The sequence below is a fragment of the Mustela erminea genome, chromosome 9 (assembly GCF_009829155.1).
Source record: "Mustela erminea isolate mMusErm1 chromosome 9, mMusErm1.Pri, whole genome shotgun sequence".
Classification (NCBI taxonomy): domain Eukaryota; kingdom Metazoa; phylum Chordata; class Mammalia; order Carnivora; family Mustelidae; genus Mustela; species Mustela erminea.
The window spans coordinates 64617040-64636027 of NC_045622.1; the positions used below are offsets into that span (position 1 = coordinate 64617040).

The 18988-nt window shown below is 42.6% G+C and overlaps 1 protein-coding gene across 2 annotated transcripts in view; it reads right to left on the minus strand.

Moving 5' to 3' along the window:
- Positions 1-2971: 2971 nt before the first annotated feature.
- Positions 2972-18988, minus strand: part of SBF2 (SET binding factor 2) — a 476395-nt gene continuing 460378 nt past the window's right edge. For both annotated transcript variants that reach the window (XM_032358786.1, XM_032358787.1), the window contains 8 exons: positions 15659-15785; positions 13439-13566; positions 11745-11978; positions 10658-10762; positions 8563-8756; positions 7665-7752; positions 5806-5937; positions 2972-4773 (listed from right to left, as the gene is read on the minus strand). In XM_032358786.1, the coding sequence (XP_032214677.1) occupies positions 4675-4773; positions 5806-5937; positions 7665-7752; positions 8563-8756; positions 10658-10762; positions 11745-11978; positions 13439-13566; positions 15659-15785 (1107 nt within the window). In that variant the 3' untranslated portion in view covers positions 2972-4674. The remainder of the gene's footprint in view (positions 4774-5805; positions 5938-7664; positions 7753-8562; positions 8757-10657; positions 10763-11744; positions 11979-13438; positions 13567-15658; positions 15786-18988) is intronic.

The following is an 18988-nucleotide window of genomic DNA, read 5'->3' on the forward strand; positions in this document are numbered from 1 at the left end:
AAAACATCTCATCTCATACCACGGTATATAGCAGAAAGTAATGCCGCCGTTAACAACTTAAAGGGCGAAGGGGTGGTGGTCCCTGCCATTTCTCCTTTTAATTCACCTGTCTGACCTCTGCATGAATCTGATGGATTCCGGAGGAAGACTAGCTAGACTGCCTCTGGCTGAACCAAGGAGGAGCCCTGCTCGCAGATGCTGTGCCAGACATGGGTCATTGCTAGAGCAGATTAATAAGGCCATAGGTATGTGGTCTGCAGTCATTTGGTCAATGTGTTCTTTTCCATTCCAATTGGAAAAAAGGATTGGGAACAGTTCATATTCACATGGGATGGACAACAATATTCATTTACAGTTTGCCTCAGGGTTGTGTAAACTGCCTTGCCCTCTGTCTTAATGTCATGTCAAGAGATCAGGGCCATGTGGACATCCCACAGAACACCACACTGATCCATTACATCAATGACCTTGTGCTGATCAGGCAGGATGAGTAAGAGGTGTCCTGTGCTGGCGGTCACGGCTCAGTCACATGCACTCCAGAGTGTAGCATATAAAACTGGTAAAGATTTAAGGACCTGCCGGGACGCCTGGGTGGCTCAGTGGGTTAAGCCGCTGCCTTCGGCTCGGGTCATGATTCCGGGGTCCTGGGATCGAGTCCCGCATCGGGCTCTCTGCTCAGCAGGGGGCCTGCTTCCCTTCCTCTCTCTCTGCCTGCCTCTCTGCCTGCTTGTGATTTCTCTCTGTCAAATAAATAAATAAAATCTTTAAAAAAAAAAAAAAAAAGATTTAAGGACCTGCCACTTTAATGAGGTTTTAAGGGGTTCAGTGGCCAGTGAAAGAAAGTCAAGAGTAAGAGAAATTATTGTATCTTCTATCCCTTGCCACTGTGAAGGAAGCACGGTGGATGGCAGCTATCTCTGGGTTTAGGGACAACACAAGTGTTCTGGATGATGTGTAGGGCTGTCGGCTGCAGGGGGGTCCCATAGCAGGGGAAGGCTCTGCAACAGGGCCAGGCTACCGTGCTTGGAAGCCGGAGGTGTTGGGAATGTTGGCAGTGGGAAAGGGGAAAGAGGTAGTATGATGCTTACGGCACGGCTCAGTGGGAAAGTCCCAAAGCAGGCCCCTTGGATGCCCCAGCAGGGCCATGTTAATAGCAAAAGCGAATTACACACCATTTTGAGGAACAGTTTCTAGCATGTTACTAGAGACAGAACACTTGACCAAAGTACACCAAGAGGGACATCTGAAACTGTCCATTATGACTTGGGTTCTATTGGATGCATCAAGTCATAAAAATGGATGGGCCTGGAGGCAGTCCGTAAGGTGGAAATAACTACCTCTGGGATTGAGCCTGAGTAGGGCAAAGGGCAATGGGTAAACTGCATGGGGATACAGCATTAATAATTTTTTGGAATGATTACATGTTGAAATAATATTTTTGTTATACCAGGTTAAGTAAAAATATATTAAAAATAAGATGAAATGTTATTAAAATCAGTTCCATTTGTTTTTTAAAATTTTATTATTTTTTACTCTGTTATGCTAGTCACCATACAGTACACCATTAGTTTTTGATGTAGTGTTCCATGATTCATCATTTGCGTAAAACACCCAGTGCTCCACGTAGTACGTACCCTCCTTAATACCCATCACCAGGCTCACCCATCTCCCCACACCCCCTTTCTAAAACCCTCTGTTTATTTCGAAGGGAAAAATGAAGGGGGAGGAATTGGAGTGGGAGACGCTACACCTGCTTTTTTACTTTAAAAAATATACATTATATGGCTTGCTTTATGTATCTGACAGTGCTGCTCGAAGCCCTCTGTCTGTATCAATACTGCCTTATTCTTTGCTTAACCCATAGCTCCAGTGGCTGGTGCTGAAGGCATGTCCCAGTTATCACTCTGAGATGGTTCAGAAATTCTTTATGGGATGATGGGGTTATTTAATAACTCTTAAGAGAACTCCCAATGAAGTATCTAGAAATGTCTATTTCTGTTGAGAAGCAAACATGCTGTGCCATTAGCAGTCTAAGCTCTAGCCCTGGAACAGAGGCCACTGGGCAGAGGGCTTTGGGAAGTGAGAACAAACCTGGGCTAAAGGGCTTGGGAAGCCGGACCTGTACAATGTGCTCCTTTCAGGATCTGCATCTTTCCAGAGCCCAGCCATAGAAAGGTTTGTCAAAAGCGCCACAGGGGGGGGGGTGGTGGCAGCTAAGCTCCTTACAAGGTGCAAGGCCTTAATCTTTCTTCCTTGGACTCCAGTGTTCTTCCCCCCCTCATAGCTAAGACCTGAAGAACGAAGGGCATCCAGATATTCTCGTACTCAACCCCCAATCTCAGTAGTTTCTCTTGTGAATGAAGCAGGGCAGAATCCTGGGACCAGCGAAGCCTGAGAGCCCCTGCCTGGATCACCTGAGCCCTCTAGACTGAGGCAACCTGAAGGCTTCAAGGGTCCATTCTGCCTGGCTCAGAGTGGGATCCTGGATATCAAAAGACTGAGAGGTTCAGCTCTGGGGTGAGAACCCCAATTCTGTTGGCTCCATGTTGAGATGTAGCTAAGGTCCCCAAAGTAAACTCAAGGGTTCAACCAGAAGAAACGTTGCCCAGAACGGAAATCACTGATCCTTCATTTGTGCTGTTTTAATGATTTCCTGAAACAGAAAAGCCAGCCACCTGACTACAGTTCAGTTGTTCCTGCCTAAAATTCTCACTAACTGCCACATACCATACATAGGTGGTAAACCTGTGACCCAGAAGACGGAAAGGACTCCAACAATTTCACACAGCCATGAGAGGCACAGGGTGGGAAGAGTGGCTTCCGGTCTCTTACTTAAACTCGGCGGCTGTGTGTCTAGAGCCCAGAAGCTCAAGCCAGCATGTCCAGTGTCTAGTGACCACCTAAGCAAGGCACGAAATGGGCTGTTCCACCCTTGAATTTTTAGTCTCATACATAAATCTTGGATGTTGCCTTCTGAGCGGTATGCACTACACAGTGAGTTTTATTTCACAGCAAATGAGGATGCTTTTTCTTAAGAAATAAATTTAATTCAAGGTGGTTAGTGACTGTAAGGCATGGAACACCTTTACGAAAGTTAAAAGAATCCAGTTATAAAAGAAGCACTGTGCACAGTCTCAAATAGCTGAAGGTACAATGGGCTCCATATTTTACAAAGTACAAAAATTATTTCATATACAAAGAAAAAATACAAATAATGTGCAAAAATCATTTTCACAGGTGGCAATTTATAAAATGAAAATGATAGAAAAATCCTTCATTCTTATTTTCCCCCAATTTCTTATATATTAACACAGTTCTATTTCCTAGTGTGTAGATAATTTTAAATTTGAAAATCTGATTTATTTGTAATCTACAAAGACAAAGTGGTTTTTTATCTTTTAAAAAGGGAACTATTTTCATGACTGAAATCTTATGCATGGATCAGTTAATTTTATATTAAATTATAAGTAGGCTATCTGAAAAACAAGGATATAGAAATCATATATACATATTTTTGAAATATTAGTTTGGTATTTAACATATTAACATTTCAAAATGACGCTCTAGCTACCTCTGACTCCAGCCGGCCACAGCGCCTGTGAGCAGGGATCTCGCTGCGGCCGCTGGTGGGGAACACACAGCATTCCTCAGATCTTCAGCTGAACAAAGACAATATTATCAAAAGTAAAGAAAATCTACCGACCGTGCTTACTCTTCATGTGCAGAAGTGCTGTTTGGGCAACTGATCATGCCACCGTGCATGATCACCTGTCACAGGTGTGCTGTGCTCATGGACAGCTGGCTTCTGTCTTTCCAACATCTTCACTTCATTAAGAGTTCAGTGCAAGGGTTTATTTTGTGAGTTAGTGCATTCGGCTTTTTGCATGTTATTTCGTGTAAGAAGCTGTCAGGGAGCAGAAGAATACATAGGAACACAAAGTCCTGGATCCTCAGGGCACCTTTGGCCTAGAAAATTCAGTGTTTTGGAAGCAATATTTTCCTGCATTGGCCTGGTCATTGTTGCATCATTCCCTGCCATCTTTTTCCTTCAGGAGAATCCTGTGTGTGCCCCCTTTGCCTGCCACTGAGCACTGAGGTTCTTGTATGATCCCCAGTGGCCAAGCAGGGGTTATGGAAGCACCTTTAGGCAGCACCAGAGAACTGAGCATCTCTAAGGTCAGACAGTAAGAGTAGGAACTATTCTGCTGGGAAGCCTGTTCCAGACAGAATGTAAGATCAACTTGGACAGTTTTGATTTTTGCTTGTCAGAAAGTTCTCCAAGGAAATTATGACCTTGGTAACAAAAAGGATCTAGTTTCATCAAGAAGGAGTCAAGTAAGTGGTAGCCATTTTGCCTAGGGGATGGATGACAGTTGGCTCAGGAAGCATTCTTCTGGTCCCTAACCACTAAGACCCTGTTAGAACAACCTAGTGCAAGACACAGGGAGTGCCTGGGGCTCTTGGCCAGCCCTCTGGGATGCATTCAATCAGGCTAAGCAGACATAGCAACTGCTCAAAGAGGGCACTGGGTAAGACTGGGCAGGAGAACTTCAGGCCTGGGATGACTCTTTAGAACCAAACAGGAAGCTGTCAGCTCCTCAAGGATTCATGCACTTTGTTCTATCTGACAGCTTGAGTCCTTTCTCCCTCTTCTGCTTGGGTTGACCAGGGACATCAGGCATCAGAGATACAGCTCTGAATCCTGTCCATCCACTGCTGGGCACTCTGTCCATCCTGGGCACAGAAGTTATACACACGTTTGCTGGTCTTGAGCTACAAAACCGAAAGACAAGAAACACAGATGAAGGGCAGGCCTGCTCTATGGCTTTGGGCAAGTGTGCGAATCAATCCCAGTGAACTTCCCTTCCCATGCCACCCCAGAACCTCTATGTTCTCTCTCCCCTCCACTAGCATACTGTCATTGCCTTGATGGTCACTTCGTGTTTTGGGTCCCCAGAGTCACTGAAGATGTTAATAGAAGGGCACTGGCAGAAAAGGAGACATGCTAGGAGAGTCTAACTTCGCATTTTCCTGGGCCTTCCTTGACTAAGAAGGCGGGTCAAGAAGAGCTGCAGAGTCTCTGGCCTCTCGCGGAGTCACGATGCAGCAAAGGTGCCACGGAAGCTTCCTGTGATCCTCTGTGAAGCCTGAGAATCGTCCACACCATGCGCAAGTCGCCTTTCCTGTCCTCTTTCTATCCCTTTCTCTAAACGCTTCAGCTGGGGCCACCCTGGAAGCCCAGACTCAGGGAAATGGCTTCATAGCCAGAACAGAGCCCTCACTATGACTGTGCTCTTTATGAAGCCTTGCTTGGCTATGGGAACTAAGCAGAACTAAGAACCCCATTGTGTGGCCCATAAAATGCCCCAAGGTTCGCCTAAGGGCTGCTGAAGATGTTAGGGCAAACAGCATGTATGACTATGGACAATTTTTATGGATGGTCAAGCATGAAGACCGCTGGATCCAAAGGGAAGTAGCATCTGTTCTTGACAGTAGGTGGTGAGTAAAATAACTAACAATATATAACAGGGAATTCATTTTCCTCCATATGTGGCTGGATACCCGCTGAAGAAGTCCTTTGTGCAAAGTAATATGCAGCCTTTTTGAGACATCTGAACAGCCAGGAGAGGTCAGATTTGGGCATTGAGTGCTGAATTCAAATTCTGTAGCAATTCCCATAGCCAGGGGGCCTGCAACCTATCTGCTGTCTCCATCAATTTCTCTGAGGCCCCATAATTCTTATAGATGGATGGGTTATAAGGAGTCATGTACAGATAGAGTGAGAAAAAGACAAGATCAACTTACATCAAAGAAAGCCTTGTCACTCGTGTGCTTTGGGGCTCCCATGCTGGGGCCAGCAGGGATGACCATTTCTACTTCAGCCAGATCAATGTGGCCTTTACAGTTGGTGTCCTCACCTGAGTCATAGTATCGCAGCTGGAACGAAAAGGATACAGATGGGATATAAAACACACAGAAAGGGAAAATGGCGTGGCTTTTCAAAATGTATTTGAATACCTTCCTCTGTATCTTGCTAACCTATGCCTAAAAGAATAAATAAGAAAATAAAAACATTGCTTGCTTCTTGGTGGCTGACAGAAAGGAGGAAAAAGATTTTTTTTTGAAATCTGAATTCATAAAAATACTACATATTAAAAATAAAATTAAATGTCAACTAACAATTGTAAAAAATATATATAACATATAAAAAAGAGGTTCTTTAGAATATGTACAGAATTCCTAGAAATCGGTAAGAAAAAGATAATCTAGTAGAAAAATGATTAAAAAAGCTCAATGAGCAAGTCACAGAGGAAATACAAATGACCTATAAACATCTGAAAAGATGCGCAACCTCGGTGATGGAAGAAGGGTAATGTAATCAGTAAGATTTCACTTTTCACGTAGATTAAGAAATATTAAAAATGGCTGATAATATTCAGGTTGATCGTAAGGCACTAAGTATTCTCAAACACTGTTAGTGGGTATATAATTTGTTAGAAACCTTTTGGACTAAATTTGGCAACAGCAACTCAAATTTAAAATGTTTATGCCTATTGATATGTCCTTCTCACCTCTGCAGAAACACTCCCACAAGCATGCAGAGACACAGAGAAAGAGGTTTCCTTCAGTACTATTTTTATTAGCTAAAAACGGAAGAGATGTATCTGTCTTTCAATGGGGGTGTTTGTTAATTAAATGATGGTTGGTTAATTATATCAGTAATATGGAATACCGTAACTTTTCAAAAATGATAAGGAAGATCTTTATGAACTGGTAGGAAAATATGTTCAATTATAGTATATAAAAATATAAGTTGCCAGACAGCATGTAGATATAAAATGATTTTTGAAAAACTAGCTCAACATTTGATTGAGCGGTTATTATGTGCCAGGACTGGGTATCACTCTGTAACTTATATGGCAGAGAAGTGTTTAGTGCCTCTGTCACTACAGCCTGGCCTCATACTTACCTCTGTTTCTCCAGTCAGGCATGGGTAGAAATAGGTCGAAAATGGAAAACTGTACGTTTTGTGTTCAAGAAATCCAAAAGCTGGTAAGAATGCAAGTATAATTTGGTGTAATTATAAATAATAGAAAAATTATGAGATTGTCCTGTGTTATATTTAGTGGTTTAATGGAACTTGTCTCCACAGTGTATTCTTTATGATTTCAGAGACATTATTATGTTAAAGTACAACCTCCCCTAAAGGGCTTCCATTGCATATTTGTAAATAAATTCTCTATATTCTTCCACAAAGATTCTGTAACTTTTATGAAATGCCCTGAGCAGATCTTTATGTGAAAATGGTCTTCTAGGTGCAGGTCCTACAGAATACTGTACAGGGGTACCAGTCTGTATCTTTCTCAACAGCCTTTATTTTTTATTTTATTTTATACATCTTATCTTATCTTAAAGTAGGCCCCATGGCCAGCATGGAGCTCAATGTGGGGCTTAAACTGAGGTAAAGACCTGAGGGAGATCAAGAGCTGATGCTTAACTAAGTCACCCAAGTGCCCCTCAACAGACTTCATTTTAGAGATGAATGTGTTGAGAAACAAAAGGGTTCTCTGCCTCTAGCCTGACTGGTCAGTTCTGAGGTAGAATGAGGCCACAGTCTAGCCTAGAGAGAGGTGATTCTCTGTAGGCTTTGATAGTATTATTACCTGATGTTTTGTTACATCCAACACAAACCAACGGGGTTTCCAACCTTTCAGCAGAGCCCCTCTTTTGTAAAGCGTTCCCTCGAAGGACCTAGAAGAAATGATGACAGGCAGTTAATTTTGGTTTTTCATTTAAAAAGTGCTATGAAGGGGATGTCTGTTGTTTTTGCCAAGTCTCTCTTTCCCTTGATAGTCCAAAAAAAAGCCAATCAGAATTCTTTCCAGATTCTTTTACACTAGACCTTTGGGGGAAAGACTGCTTCTTTCTGCTGGAATTACCAAACTTGTAAGGTTTGGAGCTCTCAATAGCCATCTTTTGTGCCATATTGGGAATGATGCAACCACTAGAGGAAAACTGTGAGAAATTGGCACATCCTTGGCCTTCCCAGTGTCTGTGATTAAATGCCTTAAAAAAAAAAAATTATTTATTTATTTATTTGACAGAGATCACAAGTAGGCAGAGAGGCAGGCAGAGAGAGAGAGGTGGGGGGAGGGAAGCAGGCTCTCGGCTGAGCAGGGAGCCCCATGTGGGGCTCGATTCCAGGACCCTGGGATCATGACCTGAGCCGAAGGCAGAGGCTTTAACTCACTGAGCCACCCAGGTGCGCCAGTAAATTCCTTTTTGCTCAAGCTAGCGCGAGCTGAACTTCTGATGTCCACCACTAAAAAAGTGCTGACTAACACATACTCTCTCAAACAATCTGACAGGCATGAGATAATAATAACCAGGACTCAACCACAAATCACCATAACCTCTTGGCGTTATTTTAGTTGTAATTTTGACTTCTCCTCTTCAAAGAGCCATCTGACACATTTACAACAGAAACGAAGAATGAAAGCAAATCCATCTCAGGGTTACAGAAGGCTGTCCTGCCCAGGCCCAGCAGCTCCGCATGCCCACCTGTTCTCATCATTCCTGGACGCGTACTGGCTGTACAGCGTGGCTGCTCTGCGGTCCACGCCATTGGAAGGGGAGACGCTGGCGCTGTGCTCCTGGCCCACGCTGCTGTCTGGGAGGTGCAGCAGAGACCTCTTCTGACAGGAGGTCAGGTTGGTAGACACAATTCCTGGGGAGCCTGAAGGGTGTCTCTGCAGCTGAAAAAGAACCATACTTTGATAAAAAAAAAAACAAAAAACCCAAACTGTAAGATGATAAATTTGCATTTTAAGTTAAAGAAAAAAAAAGAGCTAGGAAAGTCTTATAAAGATTTTATTGAGCAACTCATCCAGTAATTTCATTTTAAAAAATTTATCTCAAGGAGAAAACTGAGTAACTCAAGGAGCAATTAAAAAAATACACATACAAAGATGTTTATCCTGGAGTTGTTTATGATAATAAAAAACCAGAAACAATGTAAATGTCTATCATTAGGGGACTGGTTAAAAAAATGGTATTTCCGGGGGCGCCTGGGTGGCTCAGTGGGTTAAGCCGCTGCCTTTGGCTCAGGTCATGATCTCAGGGTCCTGGGATCAAGCCCCGAGTCAGGCTTTCTGCTCAGCAGGGAGCCTGCTTCCTCCTCTCTCTCTGCCTGCCTCTCTGCCTGCTTGTGATCTCTCTGTCAAATAAATAAATAAATAAAATCTTTAAAAAAAAAAAAGGTATTTCCGTAAAGTGGAATTCTAGACAGCCAACAGAACTGCTGTGCTGACATATGTAGTGACAAATGGAAGGTCATGTATGCCTCATGTATTTTTTTAAAAGATCTTATTTATTTATTTATCAGAGAGAGAGAGAGAGAGAGAGCGGGCACAAGCAGGGGGAACGGCAGAGGGAGAGGGAGAAGCAGATTCCCTGCTAAGCAGGGAGCCCAATGCAGGACTACAGCCGAGGATGCCGGGATCATGACCTGAGCTGAAGGCAGATGCTTACCTACTGAGCAACCCAGGCGCTCCAGAAAGCTGGTTTTAAAACAGTATGCACAGTAAATCCCTTTCTATGTGTGTAAGAATGATACAATAAGTTTGACAGCTCGCAATTTATTTCTAGGCTATAAATTGTAGGTGATTTTTATCCTCTGCTTATAACTGTGTATTATCTTACTTAAAAGAATAAATATATCTCTCATAATCAGAAAAAATATCAAGAAATGGTTTTATTCTTCTGAGAATTAAAGAATAAAGCTTTGAGAATTAAAGTCAGACACCACCTGCCTGTGGCCTGACAATAGTTCCCTGAGTTGCCATCTGAAGGCAAGAGTGAGTGCCTGGAGGACCCCTTCTCAGCATGCTAGAGGCTTTCTTCTGTGCCCCCCTCTCCCTGTCCCTCTGTGACATGTGAAGTCCCTTCAGAACACCCACAGCTGTCCTGACCTCCCTTCTGTTCCATCTGGAGCCAGTCTGAAGTGGGTTTGATGGTGGCTGTATCCAATATGAGGTGTGTGATCTCTGTGCCTGTCCCCTCGCATGTGAGCAGGGACGTGACCCCCTCCCTGTGGGCTGCAGAGGACACTAAAGTGTGGGTGGGGCTCAGCACCGTCTCTTGCACCTATTCCATGCCTGATAGAAGTTGAAGTCAAAAACAGAAGAGGGACTGTGAAAGACAGAAAACAGTGTGTGTGTTTTAAAATATTGTTATGATAAATGTTTCTTAATTCAGAAACAGAAAAGGGGGTGTGAGCAAGAGAAAGTAGCATAATCTGTCTTTTAAAAATATTTTCTTTTCTCTGGCTATTTCTCTGAAGGAAAGATGGTCCTGGTGTTCCCCTCCCCACTCATGTGGCAGAAAATCAGCTGAAACCACAGAGGCGCAGATAGAAAAGAACCCAGTAATTTTCCCTGAGTATGGGGCCCTGAAACACAAGTCTTATGTCACTGTGGTAAAAGTGAGACACTCAGGAAGTATTCAGTCACTTGGAACCTTCTGCCCTGGACCTCCAGGGCATGACCCCACCCTCTGGCCATAAGCCCTCCTGCGTTACCTGCAGCAGCAGGCCCCACCTGACCGAGCAGGCTCAGAAAGCTCAGAAGTAGCTCCTCACAGGATTTTAGCAACTCACACGGTCTGCTCTGGGTTCTTCCTTAAGGTCCACTGTTACTCTTTCCCACAGCTGCTGCCACTTCTCAGGGGTTTGGTTCAATTTATGCTCCAATTTTTCAATTTCCTGTGAAGTAATTAAAAGGAGTTTTTTCTGACACTAAGAATTTCATAGAAATCAGTAAGTGTCCCCAGAGCCAAATCTCCTCTGTACTGGGCCCCATGAATACCACAGCCAGAAGGCAGAGAAAGCTGGTGGCCTCAGAGGTCTCTCAAGGCAGGAACAGGGGTGGGAGCTCTAGCTGGTGTGACGTCCTGTGGCAAAGGTACACCTTCACCTCTGGCCATCCCGCAGGAAATCTGATGGCCACAGCAAAAGGTCAAGCACTGGGCTGGTGTCCAAACCCTAACAGCAAGGTGGAGGTCTGTTCTTGACAAAGGAACCCCCACCTCTGATGATTTAAAACCAGATGTGGAAAAAATGAGCCAAGAACTGCCCAAGAACGGAATTTCCTTTGGAGAGGGATGCCAGTGAGCAGAGCAGCTGCCCTGTGACAGCGCCTTCCCTGCAGCACACCTATGTCCCGCTGGTCACAAGAAGGGACGAAGACTCTTCAGGAACTGTTTGGCCCAGATCAGGGCTCAAACCCTTTCCTCCGGGCTGCTGCTCTCATCAGGGTGGCTACTGCTGGGACTGTTTCACTCCAGAATATTCCCTGGAGAAGATGGTTGGCAGCACGCCATCAGGCCATCAACTACCCACACTTCTGACCAGAGGAAGCAAAGCACCCACAAAAGCCATAATCCAGGACTGACTCAGGCTGCTGGGCAGCTAGAAGAGCTGGGAAGCTGCAAATTGCTCCATTTGCTTGATTGCGTCCTCATAATGCTGGAAAACTTACTGTTTTTACTCTTTTCCAGTAGTTGAGTCTGATCCCCTGCTGCTGCTGGGGAGCAAATTTGGTTTCCTCACCCTCCTGGGGTGCCACGTAGAACACTAGCCCAGAGGGAGGAGAGCCATGTCTAGAAGTCTGAGAGCCAGTTTTAAGTGAACGTGGTTCCTGAGGCCTCAGGTGCCCTACATGCATGTCTCTGTGGGCCTGACTTACACCGAGGAGGCTGGTGAGTGCATCAGGCTCAGCACAGCTGACATCATCATAGCATGGCCACACCGTTCTCCTTTGGCTCTGGGGCCCAGCTCCTCCGGCTGCTTCAGAGTCCTCACAGGGGAACTGCTTGGGAGTTAGCATCATCCAGTCATATGAAGGCCCTGTGGAAAGGGTTTCCTCTATGTAGTAATCCCACTTCTTGAGGCTGGAGACATTTACATTGGGCTTCAGGGCCTGTTCAAAGAGAATTCTGAAATATAGTTTCATCTTGACCTCAAAGTACCTCAAGTGCACAGGCAGGCTGGCCCCTAACATCTGCAGGGTCTAGGGCAAGAGCATGAATGGATGTTCAATACCATATTCTAAATATTTAAATGGTATACATCAAGATAAACTATTAAATAAAATATGTCTCTCCTCCTAGCTTGATAAATAAAACTTCCTAATGACCTGCAAGACGACGCTCAAAATGAGAGAGCTTGGACTCTTTAGAACTCTACACCAGACAGTGGTAGCACTGGAGAAGCTGGGCCCAGCAACTAGACTCCTTGGCCTAAGTCCCTGCTCCTCTCACTCTGGCTCGGTCCTATATTGTGAGGGTCTTTCATGAATGTGTATATATACTCCAACACACAAGGCTAAACCCTGTTTACTCTCTGCCAAACAGCTACTTCTTAGGCACACTTGGCGCTGAATGAGGGGCACATGTACTGGCTCGGGAGACAGACTGGAAGTAGCCTCGTTAGTAACTTAGATTTGGGTAAGAAATTTTGGGGTAACAGAGCATGGTTTAGATAAAGAAGGAGTATCTAAGCACAAACACTTGGGTTTTTTGTGTTCTGCATCTTATGAGGAAGGGGTTGCTGGAGAAGGGCCAGGGAGGGGTCCTAAGAATGGAGCCAAGGACAAGGGCCTTCTTGTTCCTGAGGAAGGTGGTCCTGCTCATCACACCAGTCTGTCCCATCCCAGAGCTTACTTCGTACAGACGTGCATCACACAGCATGGTTGCCCCTGAGATGTCCTGCTTCTTGGGCTGGGCTCCAAACATCCCTGCTTCCCATGGCTTTGGTATAAGTGGACTTTAAAGAAATCTTTCCCAACGTATTTTAGACCTCTTTTTTCAGCTTAGATAACCAGTTGCAGTTTCAAGTTTTGTTTGGTCTTTCATCCTGTGGAAAGTTGCCTTGCTTTGACTTTCTTTAAGTTACCCTTTCTAGATTTGGGGGTCCAGCTCATAATTTTTATGGTCAAGAATATGAAGAACAGTTTCCATTCCACCATAACCCAAACCCATGGTGTATCAAACTTTTAAATAGCTTCTGGCATTTTCAATAGCTTCCTAGTCCAATGTTTAGAAAAAACTTTAACAGCTTATATATACTTAAAAGTAACAACACGGAGGACGTGGGGAGATGGAGAGGAGAAGGGAGTTGAGGGAAATTAGAGGCGGAGATGAACCATGAGAGACTATGGACTCTGAAAAGCAATCTGAGGGTTTTGAAGGGGTGGGGGGTGGGAGGTTGGGGGAGCCTGGTGGTGGGTATTATGGAGGGCACGTATTGCATGGAGCACTGGGTGTGGTGCATAAACAATGAATTCTGTTACACTGAAAAGAAATTAAATTTTAAAAAAAGTAAGGAAAACTTTAACACTAAACATTCAGAAAATGAAAAATAAATACTTTCTTACTATACCTCTATTTCTACTGGTGAATATAAATAATTAAAGAAAATGGGACTCCTCTTGTGCATTCTATCGATACACTCCCAAATACAAATTCCTTTTTTGGCATGCTTGTCTCCTTTATCATCAAACAAAGTTCCTGTAAATAAAAAAACAAACAAACAAAAACAACCCAATAAACAAAAGTCAAATAAATCAACAGTTTGCCTAAAACTATGATGCATGTAGCAGATGAAAAGTGAACTCTATCTTATGGCTCTCAAAACAGCAATGTATGTGCAGAAACCTTAGGAGGTCACTTAAAGCTAAGGACAGGAATGAACTTACTGCTATAGGGAAAAAAACCCAAATGGAAAGGAAAACATCTGATAAGGTTTTCCCAAGTATTTAGCAGCACATCATGACCTTCTTTTAATCCACATCCTACGTCTATATCTGGATTCAAAGAGCTCCATGCCAGGCGTCATTCTACACATTTTTCAGGAGAAAAGGGAAGGACTTTGAGTTGATGTGATGAAGTTCGGTTAAAAACATAATTTTAGGTTTCTTTTTCCAGTTTCAGCTGTTCATTATGAAGCTGTTTAAAGTTTCTTCTTGTTTAAATAGTTTATGTATACTGCAAATCGTGGTCATGGAGACTTTGGATGATAGAAGGGTGTGGTCTGTATCTTTGGGTGACTTAACAAAAGCCAAAGGTAGGGGTGGGGGTGCTTCAGGCTTTTTCTGATCTTATTCTATACCTATCAAACCCTTAATCTGCCACTCACATAAGCTCACTTTGGTTTTAACAGAGAAGATGTGTAAGGGTGAGGAAGGAGGGTACTTCTTCAAAGGGCCAGGAAGGGTGCCTTCTCTTAGCAGTGCTGTCTTGCTTTGAATGAAATGACACAGTCAAAAGTCAACAAGCATTTTACCAGTTGATCGGAAAAGATGTTTCAAGCCCAAGGCTGCACAAAATCCTACAAGAGGCCTCCAAGACTAATTATTGTTTCTTGTCTAACTTTTACCCGCAGAGCCCAGTGTGGTAGCCTTCAACCCTGGCCACACATCAGAAAAATCAAGGGCTTTAAAAAATCCCAGTGCTTATTAGGGCTTGCTTCGGACCACTTAAATCAGAATCTCTGAGGATGGGTCCCAGATACTAGTCATTTTAACAGCTCTCTAAGGGACTCCAACGTCCAATGTAATCAGTTCTCCTTACTGTCTTTCCAACACACAGTGCTTAAGAAATTAGTTTCTGATTATGACGAGTCAAAAAAGGTCTGGAGTATAAATAAGAACCAGTGCTGTCTCCTTTACCAAAAGTATGAAACACCCTACTAGACCACCTAATAGCATCACTGGAACTGTAACATTTTCAGATTTCATTTTTTAAATTGAGGACATCAGTAAATATTTTTAGCCAGTAGAAGAGTTCTCTTTATGAATATCCAGGTACATATATTGGAAATAGCTATTTTTTTTTCCTTTACTGTTTTCTTAACAACATCCTGTGTATCATCTCTTCCCTTCTCCCTAAAACAACAACGAATGTAAGAATGTAAAATCCCTGTGGGGAATGTTTTCATAGAGGCTAACTTTCAAAATCTACTCTTTACAAGTATTACTACTATTAAAAATTATAATAATGATGGGGATATCTAAAATTCAATGAATGATTATTAAAAGCTAAAAACTGTGCTAAGAAATTTATAACTATTTCCTCATGTGATCAGTATGGCCAAAGGGGTAGGTGCTATTATTGTCATCATTTTTAGAGATGAGGACACTGAGGAAACTCAGAAAGGCACCTAACTTGTCCAAAGTGCTCAGCTGGGACTGGAAATACTGGAACTGAACCCTGATCTATATCTCCGGAGCCCATGGCCTTTCCTGCTATTCACACTGCCTCCAAAAGCAGGAGCTTTCCCTACTATAGTGAGTATACCAGGGATGGAAAAACTAAGTAAAATGTTCTCTTTAAACAGTGATACCACTTTGAGATGTTAAAATAGTAAGCAGATTTCACCTTTGCTATAGGGATGACCACTTGTCTAAGAGTTAGCCTAAAAGTTAGCACAGCACATAACCTGAGAATTTAGGCACTCACTCATATCTATTCTACTTTTATAGTTCAGGGTAAAACCCTAAGATGACCTTGCCACACTTGGGGGTAGTAAGTTACTAGAAATTTTAATTAAAAACACATAAAACTAACAAAAAAGATGGAATAAGGGAGTGCAAACACATACCATGCTCTAATCTTTCATAGTCCGAATCCAGGAGAAATGTTTTAAAGCGATTAGACACATAGTGGAAAGCCAAGAACTTTAAGTAATAGAGATTGAATTCAAACTCTGTTGGATATTGGTTGTGAACCTGAAACATACACGACAAAGAAAAGAGTAAAAATCAAACTTAACAAAAACTGGATACTATGCCACTGAATAGTGACCTGGAATCTGTGGGAGACCGTATGATCCATCAACTGAGCCCCTACCATGAGTGGAGGTGGGAAGGGAACCAGGCATTCTCAGTGCCTACTACATGCTAGACACCATGCTAGGGATTTTTATAAACATAATTTCATTTAATCTCCATAACAACATTATAAAATAGGCATTACTCTTTCCTGGCTTTATTGAGATATGACTGACATATAACATGGTCAATTTACGGTATACAATGTGATGACTTGATACACATTATCTATTATGAAATGATTACCACAATAGGATTAGTTCACACCTCTATCCCCTCACATAAATTCATAAGCATCTTTCTTAGTGAGAACATTTAACATCCCGTCTCTTAGCAACTTTCAAGTAAATAATACAGAACTGTTAACTACAGTCATCAGGCTGTACATTGGGTTCCCAGAACTTACTCTTCTTACAAGTAGAAGTTTGTATCCCTTGACTGGTATCTCCATATTTCCTCCAATCCCCAGCCTCTGGCAACCACCATTTTACTATCTCTATGAGTTTGGCTTTTTTAGATTCCACATATAAATGAGATCATACTGAATTTATTCTTCTCTGAATTATTTCACTTAGCATAATGCCCTCAAGGTCCAGCCACATTGTTGCAAATGGCAAGATTCCCTTTTTTTTTTCCCCTCTCATGGCGGAATAATATTCTATTGTGTGTGTGTGTGTGCATGTGTGTATAAAACATTTTCTTTGTCCATCTATAGATGGTCACTTAGGTTGTTTCTATTTGCTGGCTAGTGTGAAGAATGTTGCAGTGAATACAGAAGTATAGCTATCTCCTTGAGATACCAAATTCACTCCCTTGGATGCGTACCCAGAAGTGGGATTGCTGGATCATAAGGTCATTCTGTTTTCAATTTTTTGAGGAACTACTTTTCCAGTGGCTACACTAATCTACATTCCCACCAACTATACACAAGGGCTCCCTTTTCTCTATATCTTGCCAATACTTGTTACCTCTTGTCTTCATGATACTAGCCATCCTAATACATGTGTGGTGATATCTCATTGTGGTTTTGACTATGCATTTTCCTGATATTAGTGACGTTGAACACTTTCTCATAATACTCATTGGCTGTCTGTATGTCTTCTTTGGAAAAATCCCTATTTAGAGCCTCTGAAGATAAGCATTATAATTCCCACACCCCTCCTCATTTAGAAACAAAGAAGCTGAGGATGAGTAAGATTAAGTAATTTCCCAAAGTCATTTGACAGTAACCAGTGAGACCAAATTTGAACCCAAGGTTTGGGCCTCATTCATTGCTTTATACTCTGCTAGGTTCTTGACAGACATACATTACCGTAAGTCATAACTTGCTTTTCAGGTACTTGTGGTATACAGCAGTGTGTAATAAAACGAAAGTTGTACAGAGAAGTTTGGTAGTGAAAGGAATGAGAAGAGGAGATGGTAGTTTAGAATACAGCAAGAGATCTTTTCAGGACAAAAGAAATATATGGCTGTCTGAAGACAATGCAGGAGAACAAGATTGTGGCAAAAGATCTGATAACTAAGAGAGCAAGGCCTGGGACAGCAAGAATGAATGAGGCTAAGGGCTCAGATATAGGGAATAGCTTGGAAATGAGAAGGGATAGAAGAGTAGATTAGAAGAAAGAGATGTTCAAGTGCCAAAGGAAAGGGGAAGAGCTTATGCCTTTTAACTTAATTGGTGATCATTAAGTTAGGCAGTGAGGTCACTGGATGTAGGAATAAGGATGAAGGCATGAGCAGGAGCAAGGCAGAGCTTGGAACGGTCACTGAGCTACAGCGTACTTTAGATAAGCTGTATGCAGACTCCGTGGAGCCTTCTTATGTTCACAGAAGGTAGGCTGATGACCTTGTGACACTCCATTCCACCTTGCAATCCCATCTCCATATTGCTCAATCTCTCATGCCCATTAGAGAATTCTGTTTGGTTGAGATAAGTTCCAATCACAATTATATTTGCTTAAAAGCTGTTTCAAATGAACATGTTAAGGCAGGCTGTCTAGAAGCCAGCTTTTCTCTCCATGTTTAATTTGGCAATGTAGGCCTTCATTTGGTCAGCCAAAGTGAGCAGGCATGTGTGTAATATGTTGATGTTACTGCCTAATAGATCAGTGAGAATTTAAAGTCATGAACTGGGTATCATTGATTTATCAGAGTTTATCATCTGGTTAGAAACCTAGTTTTCTGTGATTAAAGGTTTTTTTCTCCCTACAACATTTTCTTATTGACTTTTAAAATGAACTAAAATTTTAGCTCATAAGTAATTAAAATAAAATGGATTTTAGGAAAACATATTAAGAGAGAGTATGACTTTCATTCAGTGGGCTTGTATATTGCAGAGCTGCTTCCCATAAGATGGGACAGCTTTCCATGGGACAACTGTGACATGGCCCTGAATAGCCAGGTGGTGTGCCCTATCTCAGGGTTTCAGAACTGTACGCACTCTAGCCCAAGCTCCTGGTTTGGAATCAATGGCACCACTCCAACAGCCAGTGTTGATAGAGAGGTGTGACTCAGATGGTGGCTGGTAGGACAGAAGGAGACAGACCCAGGATGGAACTTGGTTCCTTTCCATCTGAGAGTCTCAGGGAGGAGGAATCTGCAATGTGCTCAAGGAGAGTGAGCTCCAAGAACAACTTTGCCCCAACAGACATTGGAATAAGCCTTGTTAGTCACAGGGGAAGAAAAGTTTAGGGCTATTTCTAAGGACCCAGTCCATAACAGGTTCTAAAAACTTAAAAAAAAAACTTTTACTAAACAAAATTGCAAATAACAAAACCGTTCTCTCAATGACCACTCTCCATAGAAACCACTGCCTCATAAAAATCTGTATCTTTCTTTGATTATTCTGACACTTCATGTGCTTAAGTATATGATTTTGAAGACTCACTTATGTGGCAAAGTAGAATGGAAATGATAATGAATATGACCTTAAGTTGAACTTACAGGCATTTCAGGGAGATCATATGCTAGGACTAGAAGCAAAACTCCTCTACAAGTGGAAAAATACTTTCATAGCCCACTGTACTGAGTGACTGGGCCTCACCACAAATCCTGGAGCATACAATTATGTTAGAAAGGTTAGACACTTCTCAAGGCCACTG